The sequence below is a fragment of the Ovis aries genome, chromosome 22, assembly GCF_016772045.2.
Source record: "Ovis aries strain OAR_USU_Benz2616 breed Rambouillet chromosome 22, ARS-UI_Ramb_v3.0, whole genome shotgun sequence".
Classification (NCBI taxonomy): Eukaryota; Metazoa; Chordata; class Mammalia; order Artiodactyla; family Bovidae; genus Ovis; species Ovis aries.
The window spans coordinates 43,718,625-43,744,631 of record NC_056075.1 but is presented as its reverse complement, the minus strand read 5'-3'; the positions used below and the strand labels follow the sequence as shown (position 1 = coordinate 43,744,631).

At 59.3% G+C, this 26,007-nt stretch overlaps 2 protein-coding genes across 8 annotated transcripts in view; one reads left to right on the top strand and one right to left on the bottom strand.

Annotated features, from left to right (window-relative positions):
- FAM53B (family with sequence similarity 53 member B) overlaps window positions 1-18,870 on the top strand; it is a 113,482-nt gene extending 94,612 nt beyond the window's left edge. For all 7 annotated transcript variants that reach the window (XM_015103490.3, XM_042238562.2, XM_042238563.1 and 4 more), the window contains one exon: window positions 14,811-18,870. In XM_015103490.3, coding sequence (XP_014958976.2) covers window positions 14,811-15,125 — 315 coding nt within the window. In that variant the 3' untranslated portion in view covers window positions 15,126-18,870. The remainder of the gene's footprint in view (window positions 1-14,810) is intronic.
- A 3,315-nt stretch (window positions 18,871-22,185) lies between these two features.
- The window catches only part of LHPP (phospholysine phosphohistidine inorganic pyrophosphate phosphatase), a 129,241-nt gene continuing 125,419 nt past the window's right edge, over window positions 22,186-26,007 (bottom strand). The window contains exon 7 of the mRNA XM_027960505.3: window positions 22,186-23,009. Within this exon, the coding sequence (XP_027816306.1) occupies window positions 22,913-23,009 (97 nt within the window). The 3' untranslated portion in view covers window positions 22,186-22,912. The remainder of the gene's footprint in view (window positions 23,010-26,007) is intronic.

Below are 26,007 nucleotides of genomic sequence, written 5' to 3'. Positions count from 1 at the left end.
TTGCTGGGACAAGGCAGGATTCCAGGGACGACGGGTGGAATTTACGGTAGCTCAGCCTTGTGGGTTGACTTTCTTTATGTGAAGGAACGCCTGGATTGGAGAGTGATTTAGGGCTGCTCCAAACCTTGCACATTCCTCGGGGGGCCATCCCGGAGCCCTCGTGGTCATAAGGGTCTTCGGCTGTCGTGGTTGGGAATCTTTACCAAGACTTGCCGGGGGTGCCTGTGGGGTAGAAATCGGGGTGGGTTTCCACTGCCGATTCAGGTATTTCTGGCGGCCGTGAGGTGCAGGGGTGATGGGTAAGGGTGCAGACAGAGCTGGGGCTGAACCTGGCCCAGCATGGGTCCCCTGGATCTCTCCACCTGTGCATGGAGGCGCTGGCCGAGCCGCCTCTTGGGGTTAGATGCTGAGACGATGGAGGGAGAGGTTCGCCCTGTGGGGCCAGGGCGTTCCCCTCAGGTGTGTTCGCTTGGACATCTAGGGCTTCGAGATGCTTTGAAATGCCTGTGCTGAGTTTGCATGTCCCGTCCAACAATGAAACACTGATTAACAAAAGGGAAAAAATAGAAAAGGAAGAAAATAAGCCCGTGGGGAAATTCACAGTTATATTGAGGTGTGTCCCTGGGAAAAGCAAAGAGACAGGGACTCGCCCTGGCCAGCCCTTCCCTAGCCTACGGTCTGGCCTCTAAGGGGGGAGTGTGTTCTGTGGGTTCACCGAGGCCCCGAGCTGGGTCTTCCGCACAGTTGGCGTTGGGCTCCCAAGGGGGTGAGACTGCAGCTCAGCCTGGGGCACTGGGCGGAGCTGGGACTCCAGGGCTTCTGGCTGTGTGCTGGGCTCCCATCCTGGTGCCCAGGCCCCCCCGATACGCCCTGCCCTGCTGCAGTGACGGATATGACTGGAGAGACGTGGCTTACACGGGTGAGAGGACAGGCCATCCCAGGAAAAGTGCCTGGTGGGCAAGAGCCCAGGGTGAGTCTTCCCGTGACCCTTCCCGTAACTAAGTGTCCTGTCTGCCTGTGAGACAAAACCCCCAGGACAGGTGGTCCTCTAGCGGGGCCTCCAGGGGCTCGGGAGCACCAGGGGCCCACACAGCGTCCCTGCCACTCAGCCTGGGCTCTGCGGGAAGGGGCGGCCGGGCCCACAGAGGCGGAATGTGCCCAGGAATGTCCTGCCGTGCCCGCCGCCAGCAGGCATGTCCATGGCCACCTGCCCTGTGCCGGGCACGCTGGGACATGCTGGCCGAGCCCTGCCGGCCACCGCCGGCCGTCTCCCCCGTGGGGCCCCGGTATCCAGGTTGGGCCAGCGTGGCCTCGCGTTTCCCAGCACACCTGGGAGCTCTGCACTCCCAGATCACTTCCAGGCGGGATGGAGGCGGGTGAACGGCTATCCGTCTGCCGTCCCTGCCCAAACCCTGGGGCCAGGGCCAGCCCTCTGCCCCACCCCTGTCCTGGTGCGCCTGGGCACCGCGAAGAGGTATGGCGGGGGGGTCCTGCTGAGCCAGGCCCTGTGGTGATCTCACTTGAGCCCCATCACTGCCCCACATGGGCAGCTGTATTTCTCCATTTTGCAAACTGGGAAGAGCAACTCAGGTTGCACAAGGAGGACCCCGGGGAACGGCAGTCATCGTGGCCGAGGCGGGAATCTGCCGCACGTGGGTGACCCTTCTGAGCCCTCCACTCAGCCTCCACCCTCGGTCCCTGGCAGGCATCAGGGACCCAGTGAGCAGACTTGTTCCCTGGCCGAGCACCCCCAGAATGCTGCCCGCCAGCCTGTGGGTGGGGGCAGGGCGGCTCCACTTGGGCTTGGGTGGGGGGGGAGGGTGTGTTAGCTGGGAGATGAGGGGGGAGAGAGGTTTCTCCAGCAGAGTGATCCTGAGGTGGGGGGCACCCCCCGGGAGAGCTTAGTGCATCCAGTTGGCCTAAATGGGCAGGGCAGGGACAGCCAGGTTCATGTAAGACCAACGCCGCCCTCGTTGTGGACATGGGCCAAGGACCTCCCCAGGACACGCCCGGTGTGCGACAGGCTGGAGCCAGGGGTCCACACCCTTCGGGGGCGTCCTGGACGCCACATAGCCTTTGGGGCTTGCCCGTCGTCTCCTGCCTTCTCCAGGCTGGCGCTGCACCCAGAGCCTATGTTTGATGCCCCATGTGGGGCTCAGCATCCCTCATAGGCACGGTGCCTCCAGGGGTGGAGGGGAGCCATTGCCCTTGAACCTTGACCTTAGACCTGGTCACAGAGCAAGGGAGTGGGCCTTGTGGCTTGTGACATGGCCAGCTCTGTGGCCCGTGAGGTGGCCCTCTGGGTTTGGCCAGGGAACCCCCACCTGATGCCGTTAGAAGCGAAAGCAATCAGACACTGTCTCCTGGCCTTCTGGGACCTCTTCCCAGCAGCCCTGCTGTGCCCGGCTCAGCGACGTGGGCAGGCCAGGGTGCCGAGTGGGTGGGCCGGTCAGCGGGGACAAACCCCCTCCCTGGGGGCCTGCAGCCACCCCATTCCCCGAGCCTGCCCTCGCAGCCTGTTGACATCCACGGGTGCTGAGTTCGCAGCAAATGAATGGTGGTGTCTGGGACCACCCGGGGTCCTGGCTTCCTGGAGCTGAGGGGTGCTGGGACGACCGTAAGGTGGTCAGCGTAGGCTCTCCTGGCCTCAGGTTTGCCTGGAGTTCAGCCCGACGGTAGCAGGTTTGTTTGGATTTTCCAACATTTGGCCTCAGGAGATGGCCAAGGGAACAGACAGCAGACACAGGGCGTGCGTTTCACTTTCCTCCGCGGCCCTCTGGCCTGGGCCCATCAGCTGGGAGTCAGTGCTGTGCGGCTGTTGCCGTGAAGTCCAGCCTTCCTCCAGGGCCGTTGGTGTCAGTGCAGACACTGCCGGAGCCCATGATGTGGGGTGGATCCTGCCTATGCAGGTGGCCTCTGCGCCCTGCTTGGACACTGACCTTCTTAAAGTCGGGGGCCAGGGGCCTGGAGCTGCAGAGCTTGGAAGGGGGGTGGAACCACACCGGAGAGGGTGGGAGTGTGAGCCCAGGGAATCCTCTAGGGGTCCTTCCAGCGGGAGGGGTGCGCTTGGTCCAGTCTGTAGAGGGCATGGGGGCGGCTCACTTCTGGAGTTTTCCACGCCGAGGCCTGTTGGAGCAGATAAACCGGCCAGTTGTGTTTCTGCAGGGTTTGCCTGCCTTTCTTTATGATTTATGTTTTATCGTTGAGGAGGAGATCTCAAAGAGCGCCTCCCCTCTCCCCCACCAAACAGAAAGGAAATCCAGCCGAATCAGACACTTTGAACTTAATCTGTGCTTCTCATCTCTTTGCCAGGTGTGGATATACGGTGACAGGTGGCGGCAGGGCGGGGGGTTCCATGTTCACACGCTCCGCAGCTCCGGACCCCTGGCCCACATGTCCATCCTCGGCATGTCTCCTAACCCTCCCTGGGGACCCAGGCTCTCGCGGACCCTGGGGGGCTGCTGCCCTCGGACCACTTCTGGTAGACAAGCAGCTTCTTTCCTGCCCCGGGCGGGGCTGGGCAGCTGCTCTGAATGGCCAGCACTGGCCCACTTGGACAAGGCTGGCACAGGCTAAGACATGGGCCTTGTCCAGGGAAAGCTGGGTTTGGGGCACAAAGCTGCCCCAGCCGCGGCCTGGGGTCACCCACAAAGCCGGGCAGTGTTCTCCCACAGAGCGAGAGGAGCCCCCCAGGCCAGCCCCCCTCCAGGCGGGCAGGGAGCCCTAGAAACCTCTAGAACAACGAGATATTTTCCAAGGGGTTCCCCCGGCCTGCGTCTGAGAGCATGCCTACCAGCCCCGGGCAAAGGCCCGCACGGCTGACTGACCACGTGCAGATGGCTGGCACATGTGTGGGCCCTTTGCCACTCAAGGGGCGGCCTTCCTGATGTGTTCCCGCCTTGTGCTTGTGAGAGACTCGGATTTAATTTGGTGATTATTAAGTGTAGGAACCCTGTATGGGGTTTTTTGTTTTTGTTTTTTTTTTCCGTCTGCACAAAGTACTGTTTTTTGATAATGCATAAGCCTCATTCCTGCCAATAAGGGAGAAGGAAAGTCAAAAAGAACTTTGGTAGAGAAACATTAAAATGATTTAAGATGGAGATTGTTGCAGCCGTGGGGAGGGTCTTTAAAAAAAAAAAAAATCAGAGTGACCGTTTCAGTAAGATTTATTTTGGCCTGTGAGTCATCCTTTTTCTTCATTCCTAATTTAGAGTGTCCCTTCCTCTATAATATAAGCACGCACATATTTTATTTTTTGATGGTATTTTCACATGTTCAGAAATTAAAACAATACACAAGGGAAGTCTTGCTCCCATCCCCCGTGGCCTCAGGTTAACTCCTTGTTTCTTGTGATCTTTCCAGAATTCCTTTATGCAAGTACCAGCAAATAATAACATTCTTGTTTCATTCTCCTTTCTTGTACGGAAGACAGCAGGCTAACATCTAGCCTTCCGCACCTCGCTATCTTACATCATAGACCCTGGAAGTGTTTCTGAGTCACAGCCCAGCTGTTGGCTGCCTTTTTCCAGCACAGGAGGGTCTGTTGTGTGGCCCTGCCCCACTTTCTTTTTCCCAGACCCCGGCTGCGGACCCCCGGGGCCGCAAGCAGTCTTCTCAGCATTGCTTGGGCCCTTTCAGGCGTGTGCAGGTGTATCCTCTGTGGGTGCATCCCGCATGCACACTCCTCATCCGGGAGCCTGTTGCCCAGGTGACGCCAAGGCGGCCACGCTCCCCAGGTGGTCCATTTCCCCACCGCGCCCCAACAGATCCTGCTCACACGTGGGTTTTGCCAACCAGAGACGTGAAAAAGTGGTTTCTCCCTGTCATTTTAGTTTGCATTCTTCTAGTCAGTCGAACATCTTATAGTTAAAGGTCACTCGTGTGTCCTCCACTGTATTCACGTGCCCTTAAAAGAAAATGGAGGTGTTGCTCTGTTTCTTGATGTACAGTAGTGTGTTATTCGCTTCAGTCATGTCTGACTCTTGGCAAGCCCATGGACTGTAGCCCACCAGACTCCTCTGTCCATGGGATTCTCTAGGCAGGAATACTGGAGTGGGTTGCCATTTCCTTCTCCAGGGATCGAACCTGGGTTTCCTGCATTGCAGGCAGATTCTTTCCCATCTGAGCCGCCAGGGAAGCCCCAGTTGTCCATTAGAGTTTGGTTTTTCATGTGCTGCTGCTGCTGCTGCTAAGTTGCTTCAGTCGTGTCCGACTCTGTGCGACCCCATAGGCAGACAGCCCACGAGGCTCCCCCATCCCTGAGATTGTCCAGGCAAGAACACTGGAGTGGGTTGCCATTTCCTTCTCCAATGCATGAAAGTGAAAAGTGAAAGTGAAGTCGCTGAGTCGTGTCCTATTCTCAGCGACCCCATGGGCTGCAGCCCCCCAGGCTCCTCCATCCGTGGGATTTTCCAGGCAAGAGCACTGGAGTGGGGTGCCATCGCCTTCTCCGTTTGCGTGTGCTGTGAACTGCAAATGTTTGTTTCTGATTTGTTCTTTGTCTTTTGACGTTCTTTAACAGCTTTATTGGGATATAATTCACATTATTCAGTTCACCCATTTAAAGCAAACCATCTTGGTCGTTTTTTGTGTGCTCACAGAACTGTGCAGCCCTCACCACAGTCAGTGTTAGAACAGCTTCCTCACTCCCCGCAAAGAAGCCTCACACACACTGGCAGTCGCTGTTCACCCTCAGCCACCCACTAATCTGCTTTCTGCTCTTCCTGGATCTGCCTGTTCTGGGTCTTTCATATAAATGGGATCATACAATAACACACCTCTCGTTGACCGGCTTCTTTCCCCGAGCAACATGGTGACTTCAAAGTTGGTCCCTGCTGCAGTGTGTGTCTGTGCTTTGTTCCTTTTTATAGCCAAAAAATACTCCTACCACATTTTATTTATCCAGCTGCTAATTGATGGGACATTGGGGCGGTTTCCTCTTTTTGGATATTATGAGTAACACCGCTGTGAACATTGATGTGCGCGTTTTTGTACGGGCATATGTTTTCATTTCTCTTGGCTATATACCTGGGGTGCAATTGCTGTGTCCTGTAACTCTGCGTTTTAACATTTTGAGAAGCTGCCAGTCTCTGTTCCAAAGCGAGTACACAATCTTACATTCCCACCAGCGCTTTTGGCTTTTTTTTGACATGTATACTTTTTAAATCAAATTTATTATTTCTTTTATGGCTCCGAAGTTTGGATTTTAGAAAGGCCTTTCTCTCCCAAGACTATAAAAGAATTCTCCTGTATTTCCTTTTAGTGTTTTTATGGTTTTATATTGCAATATTAGGTCTATGTGGAGTTCATCCTGTATATAGTCTGAATATGGAGCCAACCTTTTTTTCTTTTTTAATATGTCTACCCATTGGTCTCAATACCCACTATTGAAAATTCCATCTTTTCCTCTCTGCTTTGAGAGTCCATCTTTAGGACATGCTAACCTGGGGCTATTTCAGAACATTCTCTATTTCATGAGTCTCTGTGTGTCCTCACGAAGTAATATACTCGTAATTATTGAGGCTCTGCAGTACGCTTTAGCATCTGGTAGGACTAGTCTCAGGGTTTTCCTGATAGCTCAGCTGGTAAAGAATCCACCTGCAATGCAGGAGAGGCCTCGGTTGAGTCCCTGGGTCAGCAAGATCCCCCAGAGAAGGGAATGGCAGCCCACTCCAGGATTCTGGCCTGGAGAATCCCATGGACAGAGAAGCCTGGTGAGCTACAGTCCATGGGGTTGCAAAGAGTAGGGACACCACTGAGCAGCTAAGCACGGCACAGGATTAGGCTCTCCTAATGCTTCTTCACAGAAGCTTCCTGCTCGTTCTCACCCATTTATTTTTCAGTTAAAAACTTCGAGAATCTGCTTCCTCTGAGATTGGAGACGGGGGTTGAGGACTGCTGTGACGTTGCAGGTTGAGATTGTGTTAGATTTATGAAATAACTTGGGGAGAATTCACACCTTTTTGAGGTCGAGTCTTCCTGTCCACGAGACAGGATGGTACATTTGTTCAAGCCCACTGTTAGGTTCTGTGAAGTTTTCTTCCTATTTCTCTTGCCAATTCTTGCTTTTTTATTCTAGGGATTCATATTTATTCTCACATTTTTATTCCTAGGGATTTTTACCTTTTGTGTAACTGGCAGGTCTTCTTCCAGAATTCTGAAAGCAAGTTTTGGTTAAAAAGGGCAGTGGGTTTGACCATCTGTATTATAGATTCTGTTTCCAAAGCCGAGCCCCCTGACCCCTTGGCCATGCAGTGCTGACCCCTGACCCCTTGGCCATGCAGTGCTGTCCACAGAGAGCCACGCCCCCCTCCCTCAGCCTGAACACAGCGCGGTGGGCGGAGGAGGGACGGGGGAGATCAAGGTTTGCCAAGCGCCTCCTTGGCTTCCTATGTGGTCTCAATGTAATTACCCCTCCAGACAGTTCTGTGGCTGTTGTCCTCTGTGCCATCTGGGGCACGTCTCTTCGCTTCTCCCAGCTTCAGTCCACCTAATCTGCAGGTGGGGCTGCTAGGCTGATTGGTAATCTGCTCATTTTCCCAGAAAGCCTCGCCTTTCTCTGGAAGCCACTATCGGAACTGGTGGGACTGCTGCTGCTGCTGCTGCTAAGTCGCGTCAGTTGTGTCCGACTCTGTGCGACCCCATAGATGGCAGCCCACCAGGCTTCCCTGTCCCTGGGACTCTCCAGGCAAGAACACTGGAGTGGGGTGCCATTTCCTTCACCAGTGCATGAAAGTGAAAAGTGAAAGTGAAGTCGCTCAGTCGTGTCCGACCCTCAGCGACCCCATGGACTGCAGCCCCCCAGGCTCCTCTGTCCATGGGATTTTCCAGGCAAGAGTATTGGAGTGGGGTGCCATCGCCTTCTCCGACTGGTGGGACTGGTCTCGCTTAATTGTTGTTCACTGCAGCTTCCTGATTATTCTCACCTGTTTTGATTTTCCATTTAAAAACTTGAGAACCAGCCTCTCTTGAGATGAGCGGGGGCGGATGTGGAGCTCCTGGAGCGGGGCTGAGCCGGCCCCAGTGCTCCACGCTCCAGTCGCCCTGTGTGTTGGTGTGGCCACAGGGGGCGCCCAGCAGCTGCAGACAACCCGGGGGCCCACCATCTCCTCTGGGCTTTGGCCCCACCTTCCATGCCCCTGCGTCCCGGGCGGAGGCCGCCCCTGGAGTCCCCACACGTCCCCGCCGCACATTGGCCTCGGCCCCCCCGCCAGTGTCCTGTGTGCTTTGGAAAGATCTCTTGACTTTTGTCAGGCGAAGAATCCTCTCCACACCAAGCTGAGAGCAAGGTGGTTTCACAAGTCCTGTCCTGAGTGTGTGCTGGCCGGAACACACACCGCAGAAACAGAATGTTTCATTTCCCAGTTGTGAGCTGCTTGGCATCAGCATCCGCACCTCTGTGCACAGGCAGGCCATCTGCCCCCCGACCCCCACCTCAGGGACCTGGTGTAGAAACAGCCTTTACCACAGTGTGGCGCGAGTGTGGGGGTGCTCCTGTGTGGGCTCCAGACCCTATAGGGCCGGCCACTGCTCAGAGGACACGACCTCTGGTTTGCGCAGATGCACAAGCTGAGCTCCTGGGGGCCAACCCCATGGGGTCCTTCTTCCTATCCCACTAGGCTGCACTCGCACCTTCCGTGACCTGGCCCCCAAGCCAGGCGGTAGGGTGCAGATCAGGGCCATGGGGGCCCAGCAGGGTCCACCAGGTTCAGCCTGGCTCTTGTAGGGACGACACAGACTGGGCTCTAGCGGACGAAGAGGAGCCTGCAGGGCTTGGGTGCTCAGGAGATGTTTAGTGACCTCCGCATAGAGGAGCCCAGGAAATGACCCAGGAAGGCAGGGCTTCCCAGTAACTGCACCCTCACAGATAGTCCCTGCCCACCCCCGACTGCCTGATTCTAGAGCCCGTGGTCTGGGAAGAACTTTTGAGTGTCCAGGGCTGAATCCACGGTGCTCCCTGGGGCCTCCCTCTCTGGGCTGCATGGCTGGCGTATTCCCGAGGGCAGGAGAGCAGTTCGGGCTCGAGAAGGCTGCCTCTCGTGGGGGTCCCATAGGTGAGCATGACAGGGACAGACTGGGCCCGATTTGCAGGAAGTGGTGCTGGGCTCTGCGTCCTGAGCCTGGAGATGAGATGCTGGGAGCGAGGGGCCGGCCGCGGCCACCACCCTCGGCCACCTCCAGCCAGACCTACCACCTGACCCGTCGTTGAGCTCCCGGGCTTCCTGTAAGTGACAGTCCAGCCTTCATGCAAAATTCAGATTTACCAAAGATGGATTAAAGATAGGCCCCAAGTAAGCCAGTGCCTTTTTTTTTTTTCTTCTCTCTCTTATCTGAGATAATTTAAAAAACAAAACAAAAACAAAAAACAGCACCACCCCAGGAAACCGCATGCCTCACCGCCGCCTTGGTTGTCGCTATGCCAGCCTCCAGCATAAACGAGACCTAGAACATTTCCAGGCCGCTAGCCATCCTTACGGCCTGGTGTTTTCCCAACACTTGGAGATTCTGCTCTGGAGAAGGCGTCTGTTTGGGGAGGAAATGCCCGGACTCTGCCAGCGCCTGAGCCCAGCAGCTCCAGCAGAGGGGCCCCCAAAGCTCCAGGAACCCCAGACAGGCGGGCACCTGGTCTGGCCAAACTGACCGGCTGGTCGGGCTTGTTGGGATGCCCCCGTTTTTGAGGCGGTTCCCCCAAAATCAGTCACACAAAGCGATCTAGGAAATTAGATGACTAGGAGACACTGACATCAGGAAAAAGCAAACGTGCCAGGCTGGAAGGCCGGTGTGGAAGAGGGAAGTCGGGCGCTGTCACCCTGCTGTCTGAGCAGGGGGAAGGGCCCGTGTGCCTTGGGGGACCCAGGTCCTGTCCCAGCACATCACAGAGGATGTTTCACCCAGGCCCGGGGGTGAGGACGCGGGCTGACCCGAGGACAGGGCCTCTCCCCGCAGCTGCTCCTCCCCGGCAGTCCTGACCCATGGACCTCACGGGCCACTTTCACGCATCCCTGTTGGGAAGGAACAGCGTTGCGGGTGAGCCGTGGAGAGCAGAGTGCTTTCACCTCCCGTCTGAGGTTGGTTCCATGGAAGCAGGGCTGGAGCACAGAATCTTGTCCCGGAGACCCTGCGGCTCCTGGGAGGAACCTGTAGGAAGTGCAGGAAGCGGCCAGGCCGGCCCCAGCCCAACCCCGAGGAGCACCGTCTTGTGAAGAGCACCTGGGGTTGGACTACCCACTCCCCCCAGCCCGGGGCTGCTCTGGGACCCGCATCAGCCCGTCACTGGCCGGGGGGCTGCCTCGAGAGGATGGGCCCCCGGGGGCTGTGCCAGCCATCACATCGGCACTAGGGAGCGGGCTTCCATAGTCAGGGGGATGCCAGGAGCCCCTCTTCGCATCCCTTTTCTGGTAGGATCCTTGTGATGGCCCAGCGGTCAGGCCGTCAAGGACTGTTCCGTTTCTGAAGCAAACAAGGCGACTCCAGCCTTGGGTCCGGGTTCTCTGACCCCATCCGCTGCTCCTCCCTGGGCCCACGTGTACCGTACTCTTGAGGCCTTCCCAGTTCCAGGGGTTCAAGGGCAGGTTGGGGCCCAGGAAACAGGAGTGAGGAAAACAGCCGGTCCTGCTCAGGGCACTGTCTGCTTCAGTCCGCGGCGCCCCCGCGGCCCACCTTGCCCTTGGGCCTGCGCTGCTGCAGGCTGGCACAGGGAGCCCCGCCCCTGGGGACAGGATGGAGCTCACGGCCTGAGGCTAGGCAGGGCAGGGGGCGGGAGGCATGCGCAGGGAGAGTCTGTTGAGTTTGGGTGTGTCTCCCAAGGCGGGGTTTGGTTTTCAGCTGGTAGCTCAAGGTGGAGTTTCCTTGAGCTGGTGAGGGGCTATGAGCTCTTCGCCCTTTGGCAGGGTGGGCACTTGGGGCTGGGTATGGCTGCAAGTGCCTCGGGGTGCTCTCCCCAACCCAGATCTGGTGGGCCTCTGCCTGAAGTGAGGGCTGCCTGGACTTCCCAGGGGGATACCAGCAAAGATCCGCACAGGAGAAGGGGGCCCTTGCTCCTGACTGCAGAACCTTTGAGAGACCGGCTGGGTGTGTGGGCTGCAAAACGGTTGGATAGACCCTGCAATAGAGCAGATCTGATGGAAGCAGCTGGACTTTCAGGGCTCTACTCCAGAGTCACTCCAGACTCTCGGACTGGGGTGCTGACGAGTGTCTCCAGCCTCTAGCCTGAGGCCACATGGATGGTCCTCTCTGAGTTCTGTTACCTGGGCAGGCCTGTGCTCAAGTAGGCGGCCCAGCCCTGGGGCTAGGGCTGGGCTTCAAGAGAACAGAGCTTGGGGACTGTCTGTCCCCGAGCAACCACTTCACGCTGGAATGATGTGTTCACACGGTGCTTTGAACTTGTCCTCAGCTTTGCCGCTTTCCCTAGAGGGGCGCCCAGGCCTCCGGCAGGCCCGTGCAACATTCTTCCGTGGGTACTGAGATCTCAGGGAGTGTGAGCTGCCAGGAGAGGCGGGGTGGGACCCGGCCCCCAGAGCCTGGCAGGCGCAGCGCCACGCCCTGGATGTTGGCATAGGACAGGCTCTGCTGGCTTGGAACCTGGGCGGGACACACAACTGCCCCATTGTGACGGCCACATTCCTCCCCGGCAGGTGGGCCATGCCACCGGCTGGGACGCTCGGCAGAGGGGTCTTGGTTTTCACCGTGGCTGCAACAGCTGAGTTTTGAGTCAACAGTGTTTTCAAGGTGACACTGGCCAGGTGCCTTTGAGGACTTTCAGAGGGGCATCCCGGGGTTTGCTGTGACAACAGTCACCAACCAAACCTTGCAGCTTCTTGTCCTGCCTCAAAGCAGAAAGGACTCAGTTATTCCAGACAGCCAGAACAGGGGTGGGGGAGGGAGGGTGGTGCCCTCGACCTACCCCTTGTTGGTTGGGGGGGCCATGGCCCAGAGGTTGGAGGGTCTTGTCTGAAGTCGTCAGGCCTGTGTGTGGCAGAACCTAGGACTGTAACAGCAGTCTCTCTGACCTCAGTCCTCTCCCGGGCACACTCGAGGCAGAAGCCACATCTCAGAAAGGCCCCAGCAAACCGGGGTCCCCAGCACCTTGCTGCTGGTGTGCCCGCTGTGTAACATGATTCGTGCCCAGACGCGCTGTCACAGCTGCTGTGAAGGCAGGCACTCGCTGCCCCCCACCCCCCCACCCCGCACCTTCGTCAGCACCTGGGGTCAGGCTGCTTGGCAGGCAGGATACTCGGGAGGAGTTCCGGAAGACCCCATTCTCATGGTACAGCTCCCAGGAAGCAGGGAGGCCCACTCAGGTCCTGCACACAGAGGGGAGCATCGTGGCCGTTCCCCCAGGGCTGCGAGCCCCAGGATCTCAGCCTCACCTGGGGCCCATTCGCAGCACACCGGGCTCACACTGGACACCACTGTCTGTAACTGGACGCACACGCCCACTCACCACCACTCCTTCCACTCCGCCGCATCTGTGGGGCGAGAGACCGTCGCCATGCTGGGGTTTAGATCGGGCTCCCCAGGGCCTCCCTCCTAGGCCTCCCTGCTGAGTCGGGGGTTTGATGCCCCTGCCTGGGCTGGGCCGTCTTTCCTCCCTTCTGTCTCCTACCCAGTTCTCCTCTTGTCCCGGCTCAGGTCTAGGCCCATCCAGAGGGTGGCCAGGAGGTGGAGAGGCCTCAGGGGCCTCCCAGCTGGGGCTTCTCCCCACCCAGGTTTGTGTTCTGACCCTGGGGACATGAAGGATCTCGGGGGCCATTTTGCACGAGGAGCTGTCTCCCAGCAGCAGAGCAAACGTGCCCAGTGAGGACTTGGGCCCTCCGCGCCCCTAGGCTGGCTCCTGCCGGGGTCAGGGCCAGCATCGCAGGTCTGATGGGGAGCCTGGCTCTTCTCTCCTCGATCCCCCCAACACCCCCCCGACCCCCAGCCTGCCTTCTTCAGTTAATCAAAAGATTCCAGGACAAGCAGGCCCACGAGAATGGGTTCCTCCACAGCACGGGCAGGAACAAGGAGAGTGCGCATGGCAGGCCCCGCCACCTCCCTCCAGAAAGAGCACCTTTTCTTTCCCATTTGCCCAGTCTGCTTCAACAGTTTGTTCGCCGTGACAGCCATTGGTTGTCTTTATTTCAAGTGAAAGTGTAGCTCAGTCGTGTCCGACTCTTTGCTACCCCGTGGACTGTAGCCTACCAGGCTCCTTCCTCCATGGGATTCTCCAGGCAAGAATACTGGAGTGGGTTGCTATTTCCTTCTCCAGGGGATCTTCCCGACCCAGGGATCGAACTGGGGTCTCCCACATTGCGGGCAGACGCTTTAACCTCTGTGCCACCAGGGAAGCAGCAACACACAGACACTGCCGTCTGCGAATGGACCAGGGCCCTCGGGGATGGGCAGGCGGTGCTCCCCGCGTTCCCACCTCCCAAAGCCCGGTTCCCCCGCCGCTGCTGCCTCCGATGCCCCTCCCTTTCTGTCTCGTCCCTGGGAAGGGGCTGGGCTGCCTCTGGTCATGTCCGGGCTTCGTGCTCAGCCGTGAAAGCAGGCATGTAGCTGGACCCACTTGTGCACAGTACTGGCTGCCCCCTCTTGTGAGTGTGTGGGGTCACGTCCAAGATGTGGCTGCCACCAGCGGGCCCTAGGCTGCCTCCTCCGGGCCGCCACACGCACAGAGGCAGGGCTTGGCGGGTGCAGAGCTCTTGGCTCTTGCTGGGGCCTCAGATGGCCCTGCGGGACAGGTAGGGACCTCCTCTCACAGAGGAGGCTGCCGAGGCCTAAGCGTGGCTGGGGGCGGGGGGGCGGTCTGCCTGCGGCCCCCAGCTGTGAGCCCGGCCCCACCCCCAGCGGGGCTGAGACACCCACCACCCGAGGGCCTGGGAGTCCAGGGCCCCGTGTGGAACCATGCACCACGTGAACGTCAGCCCCACCCCCCGGCCCATGTTCGTCCCCGCTGCAGCGAGAGGGTGGCATGGCCCCCCCGCCGCGTCCCCTCTGCGTGCCAGTGCAGCCTGGCGGCATCTCCCTCTACGTCAGTGGGCCCACTCCTGCCATGTTCTTCCAACAGCTCAAGAGCCTCCCTCGGCCCGAAAAGACATGCTTTACGGAACCAGCATCACAGGGAATGATGCTGGGTCACTCCCTTCTTTCCACTGCAACGGTGTGACGAGGCACATTTGTGTCGCTGCGTCCAAACTGTTTTCTTGCAACAAAAATCCTAGAGGTGAACCTGCCACTCGGGGTTTGCAGGAAGGCTGTGCGTGAAGGCCTCTGAGCCTGCCCCACACCCTCCCTACTGCACCACCACCACCCCCAGTCCCCCCAGAACTGGATGTTAGGCAGTTTGTGCTCTTTGCCCGTTTGTAGACAAATAACTGCATTTTGAGATGTCGCTGGTGGCTCAGACGGTAAAGCGTTTGCCTACAATGCAGGAGACCTGGGTTCAATCCCTAGGTTGGGGAGATCCCCTGAGGAAGCCGATGGCACCCCACTCCAGTACTCTTGCCTGGAGAATCCCATGGACGGAGGAGCCTGGTGGGCTACAGCGCATGGGGCCGCAAAGAGTCGGACACAACTGAGCAGCTTCAGTCCCTCACTCAACTACGTTTTGTGTCTCTTGATTAACATGGTGTTCACTGACCAGGGGCAGTTCTTCATGAGCTCACGAACAGCCCCTCTGTCCTTGCCCATATTGGGGAGGGTGTTCCATCACCTGGTGGGTCCACCACCAGGTAGCTCCCCAGGGGTCTTGGCCGGGCTGGGTGGGTCGTTCAGTCCTTGGATTCCACGGGACTGTGACCCTTTGTGACCTGTGTCTGTCTTCCCCACAGAACTGTCAGACCTTCAGCAGTCTCAGCTGCCTGAACACGGGGACAGAGGACCGGAGCGCCCACAGCCCCTTCGCCGTGCACACTGGCACCACCAGGTCCTGGGCCGCCCTGTTCTCGGCCCCCAGCACAGGGGGCAGGACGCCCGCCGGGACCCCGGTCCCCGAGCCTCTGCCCTCCTCCCTGGATGACCCACTGGCCTGCCGGGAGGAGTCGTGCTGCGAGGAGCCAGGCACAGCCTGGCGGGACCGCGGGGCCCGCAGCAGCCCCTGCTCCCTGGATGGCGAGCTGGACATCGAGCAGATAGAGAACAACTGAGGGGCCACGGGCCCTGGCCGGGGGCGGGGGGTGGGATAGTGCATTCGAATTGAGGGGCCTCCTCCTGCCTACCCCCCAGGTGCGGCGGCAGGCCCTCCTGGGAGCCCCACCCCTGGGCCTGATCCGAGCTTCCTGGGAGGCGGGCATCAGGGCCCAGGAGCGAGCCCACCGCCTCCCCAAGATGCTGTCCCGCCCGCGGGGGTCTGGGCTGCCCCCCACTCCCCGCCCTGCAGTACAGCATCTCAGCCTTTCACCAGCGTGGCAGCCACGGTCCACAGAACCGCGGGGGCCGGGATGGAAGCTTCTCGGTCTCGGGCTCTTGCCCCCTTTCACTTGCGGCACATCGATGGGCACAGCACCCCAGCCTTGCCCACTGGGCAGTCTCTCGGCATCTGTGCAGGGCTGTGGTTTCCACCCCCAACTGGGGTTTCCGCCGGAGGTCCGCACGCTGGCGTCACAGGCCTGCCCGCCCTCCTGCTCTCAGGTTTGGGTCGGGGGGCCAGCCCTGCAGCGCCCTCCTCCCCTCGAGTGTGTATTCCGTGCCTTCTCTCCCAGGTCTCCCGCTCAGGCTCGGGAAGGCAGGGGAGGCTTCCTCGGTCAGTCGTTAACACCAGAACCGTTCGGCCTTAATTCTGGGTGCGGGCGATGGGGCCCTGTGTGCCAGGTGGACTCCCGGGGTCCAGGGAACACCTCGGGGTTGGGGGGGTGCTTGTTAGAGGCCCATCCAGTTGGTAGACATCTGGGGGCTCCATTGGCCGAGAAGGCGGAGGCGTGAGCCCCTCCCATGGTGTGGAGGTCCCAGCCCCGGGCCCTTTGCTGCTCCAGGGCTGGGGGCTGAAGTCGGCAGGGTCGGCAGCTGGCAGCCGCTGTCCACGACTGCCCTGCCACTGAGCAATGAGCTCAGTAGGCACGGGCGAGTGGAGAGACATCCCCAGAGGAGGGCGGCCTTTTGAAAACATCTTCAGGGACAAGGGCCCTGTGCAGGTGCGCAGACCCAGGCCCTGGGCATGTTCCAGGGCTAGAGGGTGCCTGCCGGCCATTCTGGGCCTGGCCACCTACCAAGCACAGCCTCGTTGGTTGGGGGGATTTAGGGGGGTGCCACCTCCCTGCTATCGCCCCAACCACAAGCACAGAGTGGGGTGCCCACACCCCCTTCCTGGCTCCTGGTGCCCCAGCAGAGACACCCCCCCACCCCGGTCCACAAGGAGCCCCAACCCCTTGAGGCTTCTCTCCCAGACCACTCCTCCCCAGCCCCACTTTGCAGACACGCCCCACGGGGCTCTGGTTCCCCTGGAATCCAGCTTTCAGCGCTCGGCATCTTCTGCAGACAGCAGCAGTGAGGGTCAGCTTATAAGCAGAGTGGCTCCTTTTCCCACAAGGCTAGTCCATCCACGTGTCCCCTGCAGTGCGCTGCCGCGCGACAGAGGCACTCCGGGGATCCCTTTGGTCCCACTCACCTTCTGCTGACGGCAGAGCCCTCGGTGCTTGCAGGGGCTGAGGGCACATGGTTCTTTCTCTTTCTGCTGGAGAGAGACCAGGTTTGAGAAAATGTGACTTAAACCTTTACTTTTGGACATTCGAAGTGTGGTGGCTCAAGTTCTCACTTAGAGTTGGCTCTTTGTAAAAATCAGCTGTTTAAGATGCTTGCAGAAAACCCCAATTCCATGACCCGCCACCCCGCCCCCCGAGATGATGTCAGAAGCCGCAGGTTACAGAGCATCGTGGGCGTTTGGGCGCTGGACAGGTCCCGCCAAAGGGCACAGCTCCCCTGGGAAGCCAGACCAGGCAGCTCGTTGTCTTTGAGCTGATCCATGGGACCCCGGGGCGTCCAGCAGCAGGTGGATGGACAGGAGAGGACGTTCTGGCACCTCCTAGCCTCAGGGAGCCTGGGTGGGAGGCATGATACCTGACCCACACCGAGAGTGGCCACAGCGGGCACGCACCCCGGACAGCCGTCCTTCCCCTGGACGCCCTTCCTCCGGGCCAGGAAGGGAGGCACGCAGTGGTGGGTGTCACAGGGCTGTAGTGCGCGTGGCCCCCTCGGACCCTGCCAGCCACCCCCCACCCCTTCTCAGGCCTGGTGGCAGGGAAGGACGAGCCGTGGCCCCACCTGCCCCGTCTCCCTGCAGGCTGCTCCCGGGACCCGTGTGGCAGAAGGGCTCGCAGCCCAGGGCAGGGTTTGGCCCTTCCCAGCTTCCTCGGGCCTCGCTTCGCTGTTCCTGCCCCCAGAGAAGCTCCCCGCCCAAGCCCACGACAGCAGCAAGGAGGGGAGGATGACCAGTGACCCCTCAGAGAAAGAGGCAGCTGTGGGGTGGCTTCATGTCCGTCTTCCCATCAAAGAGAGCAGCCCATCTGTCTATAGGAGGTGCTGCCTGAGGCCTGTCTCCGCTCTGCTCCCCTGGCACCAGGGCCCCTGGTCTTGAAGGGAGACTCTCTCTGACCACCCCGGGGTGGAGGGTGGCAGGGTGTCCCTAGGGGGGGCAGCAGGCCAGCTGGTGCCTCTCCCCAGCCCTGAACCTCACTTCTACTGGGACCCTGCCTCATGCAGCCCATGAACTCCTGCCTGTAAGGGGGAACTGAGGAAGTTCAGAGCCAGGAGGGAGGGCTGTGCCAGGCTGTCCACCTGCCCCAGGGGCCAGGAAGGACAAGAGCAGGGTCATGCATTTGAAGGGTGGGGGGCTTCCTGTTGGGGCACCCCCACTAAAGCCGCCAGACTAACAGAGGCCGCTGCCCATGGGGGCTGGGCCTGGCATCAGAGCGGCAGCCTCAGCGTTTACATTACTGCAAACCCTCTTGCCTTACTCGTGGTGGAGGCCAGGGCCAGTGCAGGGCCCATGGGCAGACACGACTCCCAGGCCCCTGGAGAGCTCATGAGGATTTTCTCTCAGAAAGCCTTACTTTTCAACAAAATTTTTGTAGCAGGAAAAGTTTTTGTGAATTTGTATACGCCGAAAGAAATTTTAAAATGCAAAGTCCACCTCAGAAAGGAAACAAACCCATCATCCACAGGGGGCCCCAGAGCAAGGTTGGGGAGGGGTGGCCTGTGCGTTCCACACTCCAACTGGTGCTGCCCGAGCCTCCAGCCCACGCCCTGGACAGACGCCCCACCATGGGCTCAAGTCTCGTGTGCCCTGGCCTGGAAGCGGAGATGACCGTGTCAGATCCCACGGCCTGGGGTGCAAGTGGTCCCCACGCCCCAGCTCTGGGGGCAGCAACCCAGCCAGGCCAGCGCCTCCATGTAAGCAATGGTTGCTGCCGCTTGCCGCAGCCTCACGGGTGGCCAGACTCCTCCCGCTGGCACTTCTTTAAAGAGAAAAGAAGAGAAAAAGATTTAATTAAAAAAAAAAAAAATCCCAGACTACAGCAGAGATCTTATACCTAGCTAGAATAGCCCGATCTTCTAGCATAGTCTCCTTGGCAAAGAAATTGTGTCCCAGTGTGGGGGCCCACGTCCCGGGCGCAGGTGCCTGCGGCTCGGCTGTCTCCGGGGTCACGTGCGCTTTCCCAGCAGCACCCGTTGGTGCCCTGGAGCTTCAGGAAGCGTGGTGGCCGGGAAACAGGCCGCGTCAGGCCCGGCCCCTGCCCGGGCGAAGTGCTGTGCAGGGACGGCGCTGGGTCTGCCCACCGCCACCCGCCGCAGCCTGCCCTCCACGCAGGCCACGACTGTCTTGCACTAGGGCCGCTCTAGTCTCTCAGGAATCTGCTTGTTACTTTTACTGTGTAAATAAAGCTTCCTGGTTCAGTACCCAGCTGCTGCGCGCTTTCTGTTGGGGGATGGGGGGTGACGGATTAGAGGGTCGTGCCTCTGCTCTGGGCTGGCACAGGCAGAACCTGGGGCTTTTTTGTCCCCTCCAAGCCCCAGGGTCAGATCTGTAAAGTTGGGGGAGAGCTGATGTCTCAGTGCTCTCAAAAGCTTCTGGTGCAGGAGGCTGTGAACAACTGTGATGGGAGGGCTGGCCACGGTCACAGCTGTGATCCGGGGGGCCCCCAGCTCCGGGGCAGTCAGAGTGCATGTGTGTTTCGGGCGGAGGACCCCTGTTCCTCATTCCATCCAGGAGCCAGGGACTTCCCCGCCCCCCCTCCGCCCGCCGTAATCCCCAAGTCAGGAGCACCGAGGGACCTGCTTGTCACAGAGCCGTCGTGAGCATGTCAGCTCAGCCCCAGTGGCACCCAGGCCAGGCCGCGCAGCCCTGATGCTATAGAGGGCCTGGCCTGAAAGTCCTGCTGGGTGCGGGGCCACCTGCCCACCAGGGTAGCTTGGGAGGCGACACAGGCTGGGCCCTCCCTGCCCCGCAGAAGATGCACAGCTCAGATCTGCACCGCTCGTGCTGAGGGGTCAGCAGTGCACACAGCTCAGCCCAGAGTGGGCTCCTGTGCCTGACCCCCAAGTCACGGACCCTTTGCTCACGAAGCTCAGGAGACCACGATGTTTGCAGCCTTGACAAATTTACAGAGGCTTCTGTAATTTCTAAGAAGCCAGGGTTGGCCCACGTCCTCTGACCACAGAGGCTATACCTAGAGATCTATTAGGTCCTAAGGAAGCCCCCCCGACCCTGGGAATGAGCCACCAGAACACCCCGCCCAGACTGTCCTTGTCTTCTGTTTAGCCGCTCTTCCTTTTTCAAACAGGCCCATGAATGTGCAGTTCATGAAGCAGGTGAGGCGAGGCTGAGGCTGGGGGTGGGAGGAGCCTCATGCCCTCCCCGGCAGCCTTGTTAGTCCCAAGGCCAGGGGCCCAGAGACCCTGCCTCATGCTCCCCATGACTGGCAGAGCAGGCTCCCCTAGAGTGGACCTGGATGGACCTACGATCCTAATAGCTCCTTACCCGACCACCTCAGGCCACATCCGTGGCAGGGCTCAGGTCTGGTTACAGCACATCCCAGCTCAGCATCCCCTGTGGTGCCTCCCCAGGGGCGGGGGCGGCGGGGGACGCCACCTCGAGCACAAGCTCTGGGCCTGCTGTTGGGTCCGGCCCCCCTGAGGGCCACCCACAGCCAACAGGGGAACCATCCGTGGGCCACCAGAACATAGGCTGCCTCTGAGCAGCCTCCTCATGTGCAAACAGGGCTTGTAACATTCCTGGGGCTTAAGTGAGAGAATCAACACCCAAAAAACCCCAGGACCACCCTCCACATACGGTGCGATCCCAACTGTTCAAACATTTATCTTCACGTGGAGTGGGGTGGAAGGAAGCACACCCAAATGTTAACAGCAGTTGGGCTCCGAGAGGCTCTGGTTCCTGTCTGAACTTTTCTGTTGATGTTCCTATAATGACACATGTTGCTTTTATCATCTTACGTGTTAATTGCTCAGTCATATCTGACTGTCTGTGACCCCATGGACTGTAGCCCACCAGGCTCCTCTGTCCATGGGATTTCCCATACTGGAGTGGGTTGCCATTTCTGACTCCAAGGGATCTTCCTGACCCAGGGATGGAACTTGGGTCTCCCACATTGCAGGCAGATTCTTTACTGTCTGTTCAGTTCAGTCGCTCAGTCGTGTCTGACTCTTTGTGACCCCATGGACTGCAGCACGCCAGGCTTCCCTGTCCATCACCAACTCCCAGAGCTTACTCAAACTCACGTCCATTGAGTCGGTGATGCCATCCAACCATCTCGTCCTCTGTCGTCCCCTTCTCCTCCTGCCCTCAATCTTTCCCAGCATCAGGGTCTTGGACTTCCCTGGTGGCTCAGCTGGTAAAGAATCTGCCCGCAATGCGGGAGACCTGGGTTCAATCCCTGGGTCAGGAAGATCCTCTGGAGAAGGGAATGGCAACCCACTCCAGTATTCTTGCCTGGAGAATCCCATGGACAGAGGAGCCTGGGGTTGCAAAGTCCAGGGGTTGCAAAGAGTTGGGCGGCACTACTGAGTGAGCAACAGCCCACATAGAAAGTGGCTGAGGCTCAGGCGGTATACGGCGCCCCCAGAGTAGGGCTGGACCTCGATCCTGAAAGACACTACATCTCCGGGGGAGGACGCCAGGGCGCCCCTCGCCTGGAAAGTCACAGCCACCGGGTCCACCACAGGCCACCCCCCGTGGAGGGACTGTGGAATGGGCCAGAAAGGGCCTGGGATGCAGAGTCAGACTTTGATTCGAGCACCTCAGTTTCCTTACCTGTAAAAGGGGGAGGTGACAGTGTCCACTTCACTGAACCCACAGCTCAGGGCGGGAGGTGGTATGTTCTCTGCCCAAAGCAGGGGTCTGCACCTGCTGTTCCTCTGACACCGTGTCCCACTCCTGGGCAGCAGCTTGCAAAGCGGGAACCACCAGTCGCCTTCCTCCAGAGACCCATTAACCCTGGCTGCAGGCCCCTGCCGAGGACAGCGGGCAAGGGTGGCCCACGAAAAGGGCAAGATGAAAAAAGGGAACAAGCCGAATGGGAGGCTGCCAGCCTGCTCCCTCACAGTCACCCTCCGAGCGCCGGTGAATCGCAGCCACCTCGTGCCTGCCTATAGCACCCAGCTCGTTGCCTAAAGAGCTGGGATTAGGGGACCCCCTCCAGGGGCAGGGCATCTGCCTATTTCCCAGCTGATAGGCCACATGCCCTGCCTCCCTCGCAAGCCAACACCACCAGCCTGACCAGTGACCTCTCATTTCCATGAGAAGACCCAGCACCATCTCTCTAACCCTGATTTAACAGGCCAGGGGACTCGGATTCAGGCAGAGCGTTTTATCATCACCTGCCTTTGTCTCATGGGAGTCCTGTCCTGGAGGACTCATGAGCTCTTTTATGAGAAGTCTCCCAAGATCTGTCAGTGGCTTCTGGACGGATTTGGGGAGAAACAGAGCAATCAAGTTATCCGTCCTGCTGACTGATTCTGAAACCTGAAACCTGAGCAGTGGTGAATTCAGAAAGCCTGCAGCTCACCACCCTGAGCGGAGGCCCATGCTTGCCCATCCACTTGGTCCCCATGGGGCCTCAGTGTCCCCCCTCTGCTGAATGAAGGGCTTGAGGCAGGTGAGGTGTCTCGGGGCACAGGCCCTCTGATGTGTAGGGGTTCAAGTCCAGGGTGGGATCAGGGACAGTCCTCCCAGCCCCCGAGCAGTTAGAGCCTGAGTTACTGCAGGTCATGGCAGAGTTTATTTCACCATTAATTTCCTGGGGGTGACAAGTCTACAGAGTTAAGGCTCCAGCAGGTACCCTCCACCCACAACCTGGCGTCCAGAGGTTCGAGTTCTCACGCTGAAGCACGGCAGAGTGGCCCTGGGAGCCACTGTTTTGGCTCCAGAGGGGATGGGATGGGGAGAGGGGCTGCATGGTTTGGGAGGTGCATGGGTAGTGCTGAGTGCCCACTCTGACACTGGGTGGGGGCTGGAGCCGCCGGGCAGTCCTGAGGAGCCTGGCTCAGCTGTGCCTGCAAGGACAGTGCCCGGGAGACCCCTGCTTCCTCCAGGCACCTCCCTAAAGCACAGGGACTGTTCGCTCAAAGACAGTGGCCAAATGCCTGATTGGACTCAGGCGTTTAAAGGACATGGTGTGAATGGAGAGAGGGTGGGTGTGGGCATTCAACAAGTCTGCCCACCTCTCGACTTCCAGAGGGACAAATAGATGGGATGGGCCATCAGCGGGGATCAAACTCCCCCCAGGAGGCTGGGAGATGTGTCTGGGGAGGGTGAGGGGAGGAGGGGGTCAGTAGAGGGAGACAGAGGAGGAGCTGGTGGCTCAGGGGCCCAGAACTGCCTGGCTGGCACCCTCTTGCCTGCTTGTCCAGGGCCGGGGGCAGCACCCTGGTGGTCTGGGCCCGGGGCAGGGTGGCAGGAGGCGGGGCCCTCCCAGAAGGCCTGTCACTTGTTTGCGTGCTGCAGCAGCAGGTCCACGGCCTCCGCGAGGTTGTCCACGTATCCATCAGCCTTGACTTCCGGATGGTGCTCGTCGCTGGGCCTGGAGGGCAGGATGGTGGGTTAGCCAGTCAGTAATCCCTAGGTGGCCCTCTGAGGTCACTGCCTTCCCAGCTTCCAGCACAGGCCCGACCTCGCCCTCGGGAGAGTTCCAGGCCCTTCTGCGTCCCATCAGGCTGGGCTGGCCTTGGCCGGTGCAGTCCCTGTCCTCCCCATGCCGGAGTCCCGGCCACCCCAACTCAGAAGCACTCAGGCCTCGCTCTGCCCGGACTCTTCCCTGAGCCCCTCCTGTGGGTAGCTTGCTCAGAGCCCCGTGGCAGAGTGGCCGCTGGCACCTGCTCCGTCCATGCCGCCAGCAGAAGCATCATGCCCCGGACAGCGGGGCCCTGAGCTCCGTCCTGCTCCAAGTTTCCCACCCAGACCCTGGGGTGGGTGGGGGGCCCATGTACCCCCCAGAGGCTGCACCACCCAGCAGAGGAAGGCTCCTTGCAAAGATGCTCTCCAGCTGAGATCTGGGGGGCGAGGACGCCCAAACCCTGCATCTGCGCCCTCCTTTATTCCCCGAGGCCCCGCTGGATGCGGAGAACAAGGGCAGTGAGGCCACACGATGAGGGCGGGTGTCCATGGGGCCCCCACACCTCATGCGGGGGCTGCAGGCTGAGCCAGGCTCCCAGCAGAAGTGGGATGGAGAGGGGAACTAACAGGACTGCAGCCTTAGTCCCAGGATGGGGCAGGGGCTCGGGGTGGGCTCCTGGGGACGACTCCCGGAGCCTTGACAGTTGCGGGAGCGGCCTAGAGGGCGAGCTATCACCTGGAGTGTGGGGCCCTGGGGACAGGAAGGCACCTCCCCAACACTGCTCGTGGGCTGGAGATTGGAGGCAGGGGCAGGGCGGGGGGCCACCCCGGTGCAGCATCCCACACGGAGGGGCTGCTGCTGGCATCACCCGAAGGTCTGAGCCAAGCACCCTGGACAAGCACGAGAGCACACCCACCCAGTAGTGGGGCTGCCACCTCAGACGCCCCCTGGGAAGAAATGGCTGAAGTGGGTTCTGACAATATCCTAAAAGTCAGGTTGCCCCTTTGGAAAGTTTTGATAGTGAAAAAGCACTTGACCCTAAAACGGCCATCCTGAGCAAAGGCCATGGAATTAAAAGACGCTTGCTCCTTGGAAGGAAAGTTATGACTAACCTAGACAGCACATTAAAAAGCAGAGACATTACTTTGTCAACAAAGGTCCGTCTAGTCAAAGCTATGGTTTTTCCGGTAGTCATGAATAGATGTGGGAGTTGGACCATAGAGAAAGCTGAGCACCAAAGAATTGATGCTTTTGAACTGTGGTGTTGGAGAAGACTCTTGAAAGTCCCTTGGACTGCAAGGAGATCCAACCAGTCCATCCTAAAGGATGGATAGTCTTTGGAAGGAATATTCTGAATATTCTTTGGAAGGACTGATGTTGAAGCTGAAACTCCAATCCTTTGGCCACCTGACGCGAAGAACTGACTCATTGGAAAAGACCTTGATGCTGGGAAAGACTGAAGGCAGGAGGAGAAGGGGAGGACAGAGGATGAGACAGTTGGATGGCATCACCAACTCAATGGACATGAGTTTGAGCAAACTCTGGGAATTGGTAATGGACAGGGAGGCCTGGCATGCTGCAGTCCATGGGGTCACAAAGAGTCAGACACCACTGAGCACCTGAACTGAACTGAGCAAAGGCACCTTTTGCGGGGGCTGGAGGGGGGTGAGTTTGCCACGTGGCTTGTGGGATCCTAGCCTCCCTGACCAGGGATCGAACCTGTGCCCCCTACAGTGGCATCGTGGAGTCCTAACCTCTGGACCGTCAGGGGCGTCCCAGGCACATTCTCTTTCAGCCCGGTGGCCTGGAGGCCTTCTGCCCAGGGCTGCTGAGACCTGAGAGGGGCAGGGATGTGGGAGCGGGAAGTGTGGATGATTCTTACGACCGAGGAGGCCCGCCTTTGACTCTGCCCTGTCCCCCTCCCCAGGGCCTCTGCTCACTTGCCCACCCTCTTGTATGGGCTGAGGCCACTTCTCTGCCTGCTGCAGCCCTGCCCCCAGGCACAGCCCTCACCCATCCCCCATCCTCTTCTCCTTCCGTCCCCGGGGTGGAAGCAGGTGACAAAACGGGGGATCAGAGAGGCTCAGAGACTTGCTCGAGGTCACACAGCAGGGAGGGCAGACCCAGATCTGACCCGGCTTTTCTGACTCCCGGCCTGATTCTGGGTGCCGGAGCCTCCAGGCGTGTGGGTACACATGTTCCTACCCCTCCAGGAAGGCCCCCGTGGGCAGCGCCTTGTCCAAGCAGAGGCCACCTGCAGGTGCCAAGGCCGGCAGGCATGGGCATCGCTCCTGGTCTTCTCAAGTGTGACAAGCACACAACGACCCTCGCCCTTGCCCGCAGATCAGCAACTCTTTCGTCAGTGGAGGTATTTAAGGGATTATTATTTCGCTCTTGCCAGATCCAAACATCTAGTGAACACGGGAATTTAAGACCCAAATTACCCGGTGTTGGTGCTGAAATCCGTGCTTGTTAACTCGAAAAGTACGTGGCACACACTCTGGACAACGGTGTTGGCACCTATTTGTGAGCCACGAGTCCACTCTAGGCAGGCAACACAACAAAAGGGCATCGGCATGTTCACCAAGAACACGTGCTAGAATGTTCCCGGCGTCTTCGGTCATAATAGAAAAAAAGGTGGAAACTGCCCAAATGTCCATCAACGGGGTAGCACGTGCACACGTCCAAGGGCCCAGGACACCACCACCACCCACAGTGAGCCCCCACCCCCGGCTGCCAGGCTGCCCCCACAGACATCGTGATGGGTGCAAGAAGCTGGGCTCAAGGAACCCAGGCTTGAGTTGGTTCCCTGTTCGTGTCAAGTTCCGGAGTGGGTAATGCCAGTCTCCCGGGCAGAGGCCAGAAGACGGTTTCCTCTTGGGGGATGGGGTGGCAGTGTTCTAGATCCTGACCCAGGTGGTGATTACGGGGGTGGCTCATGGCAGAAAGAGCATCGTACTGTTCA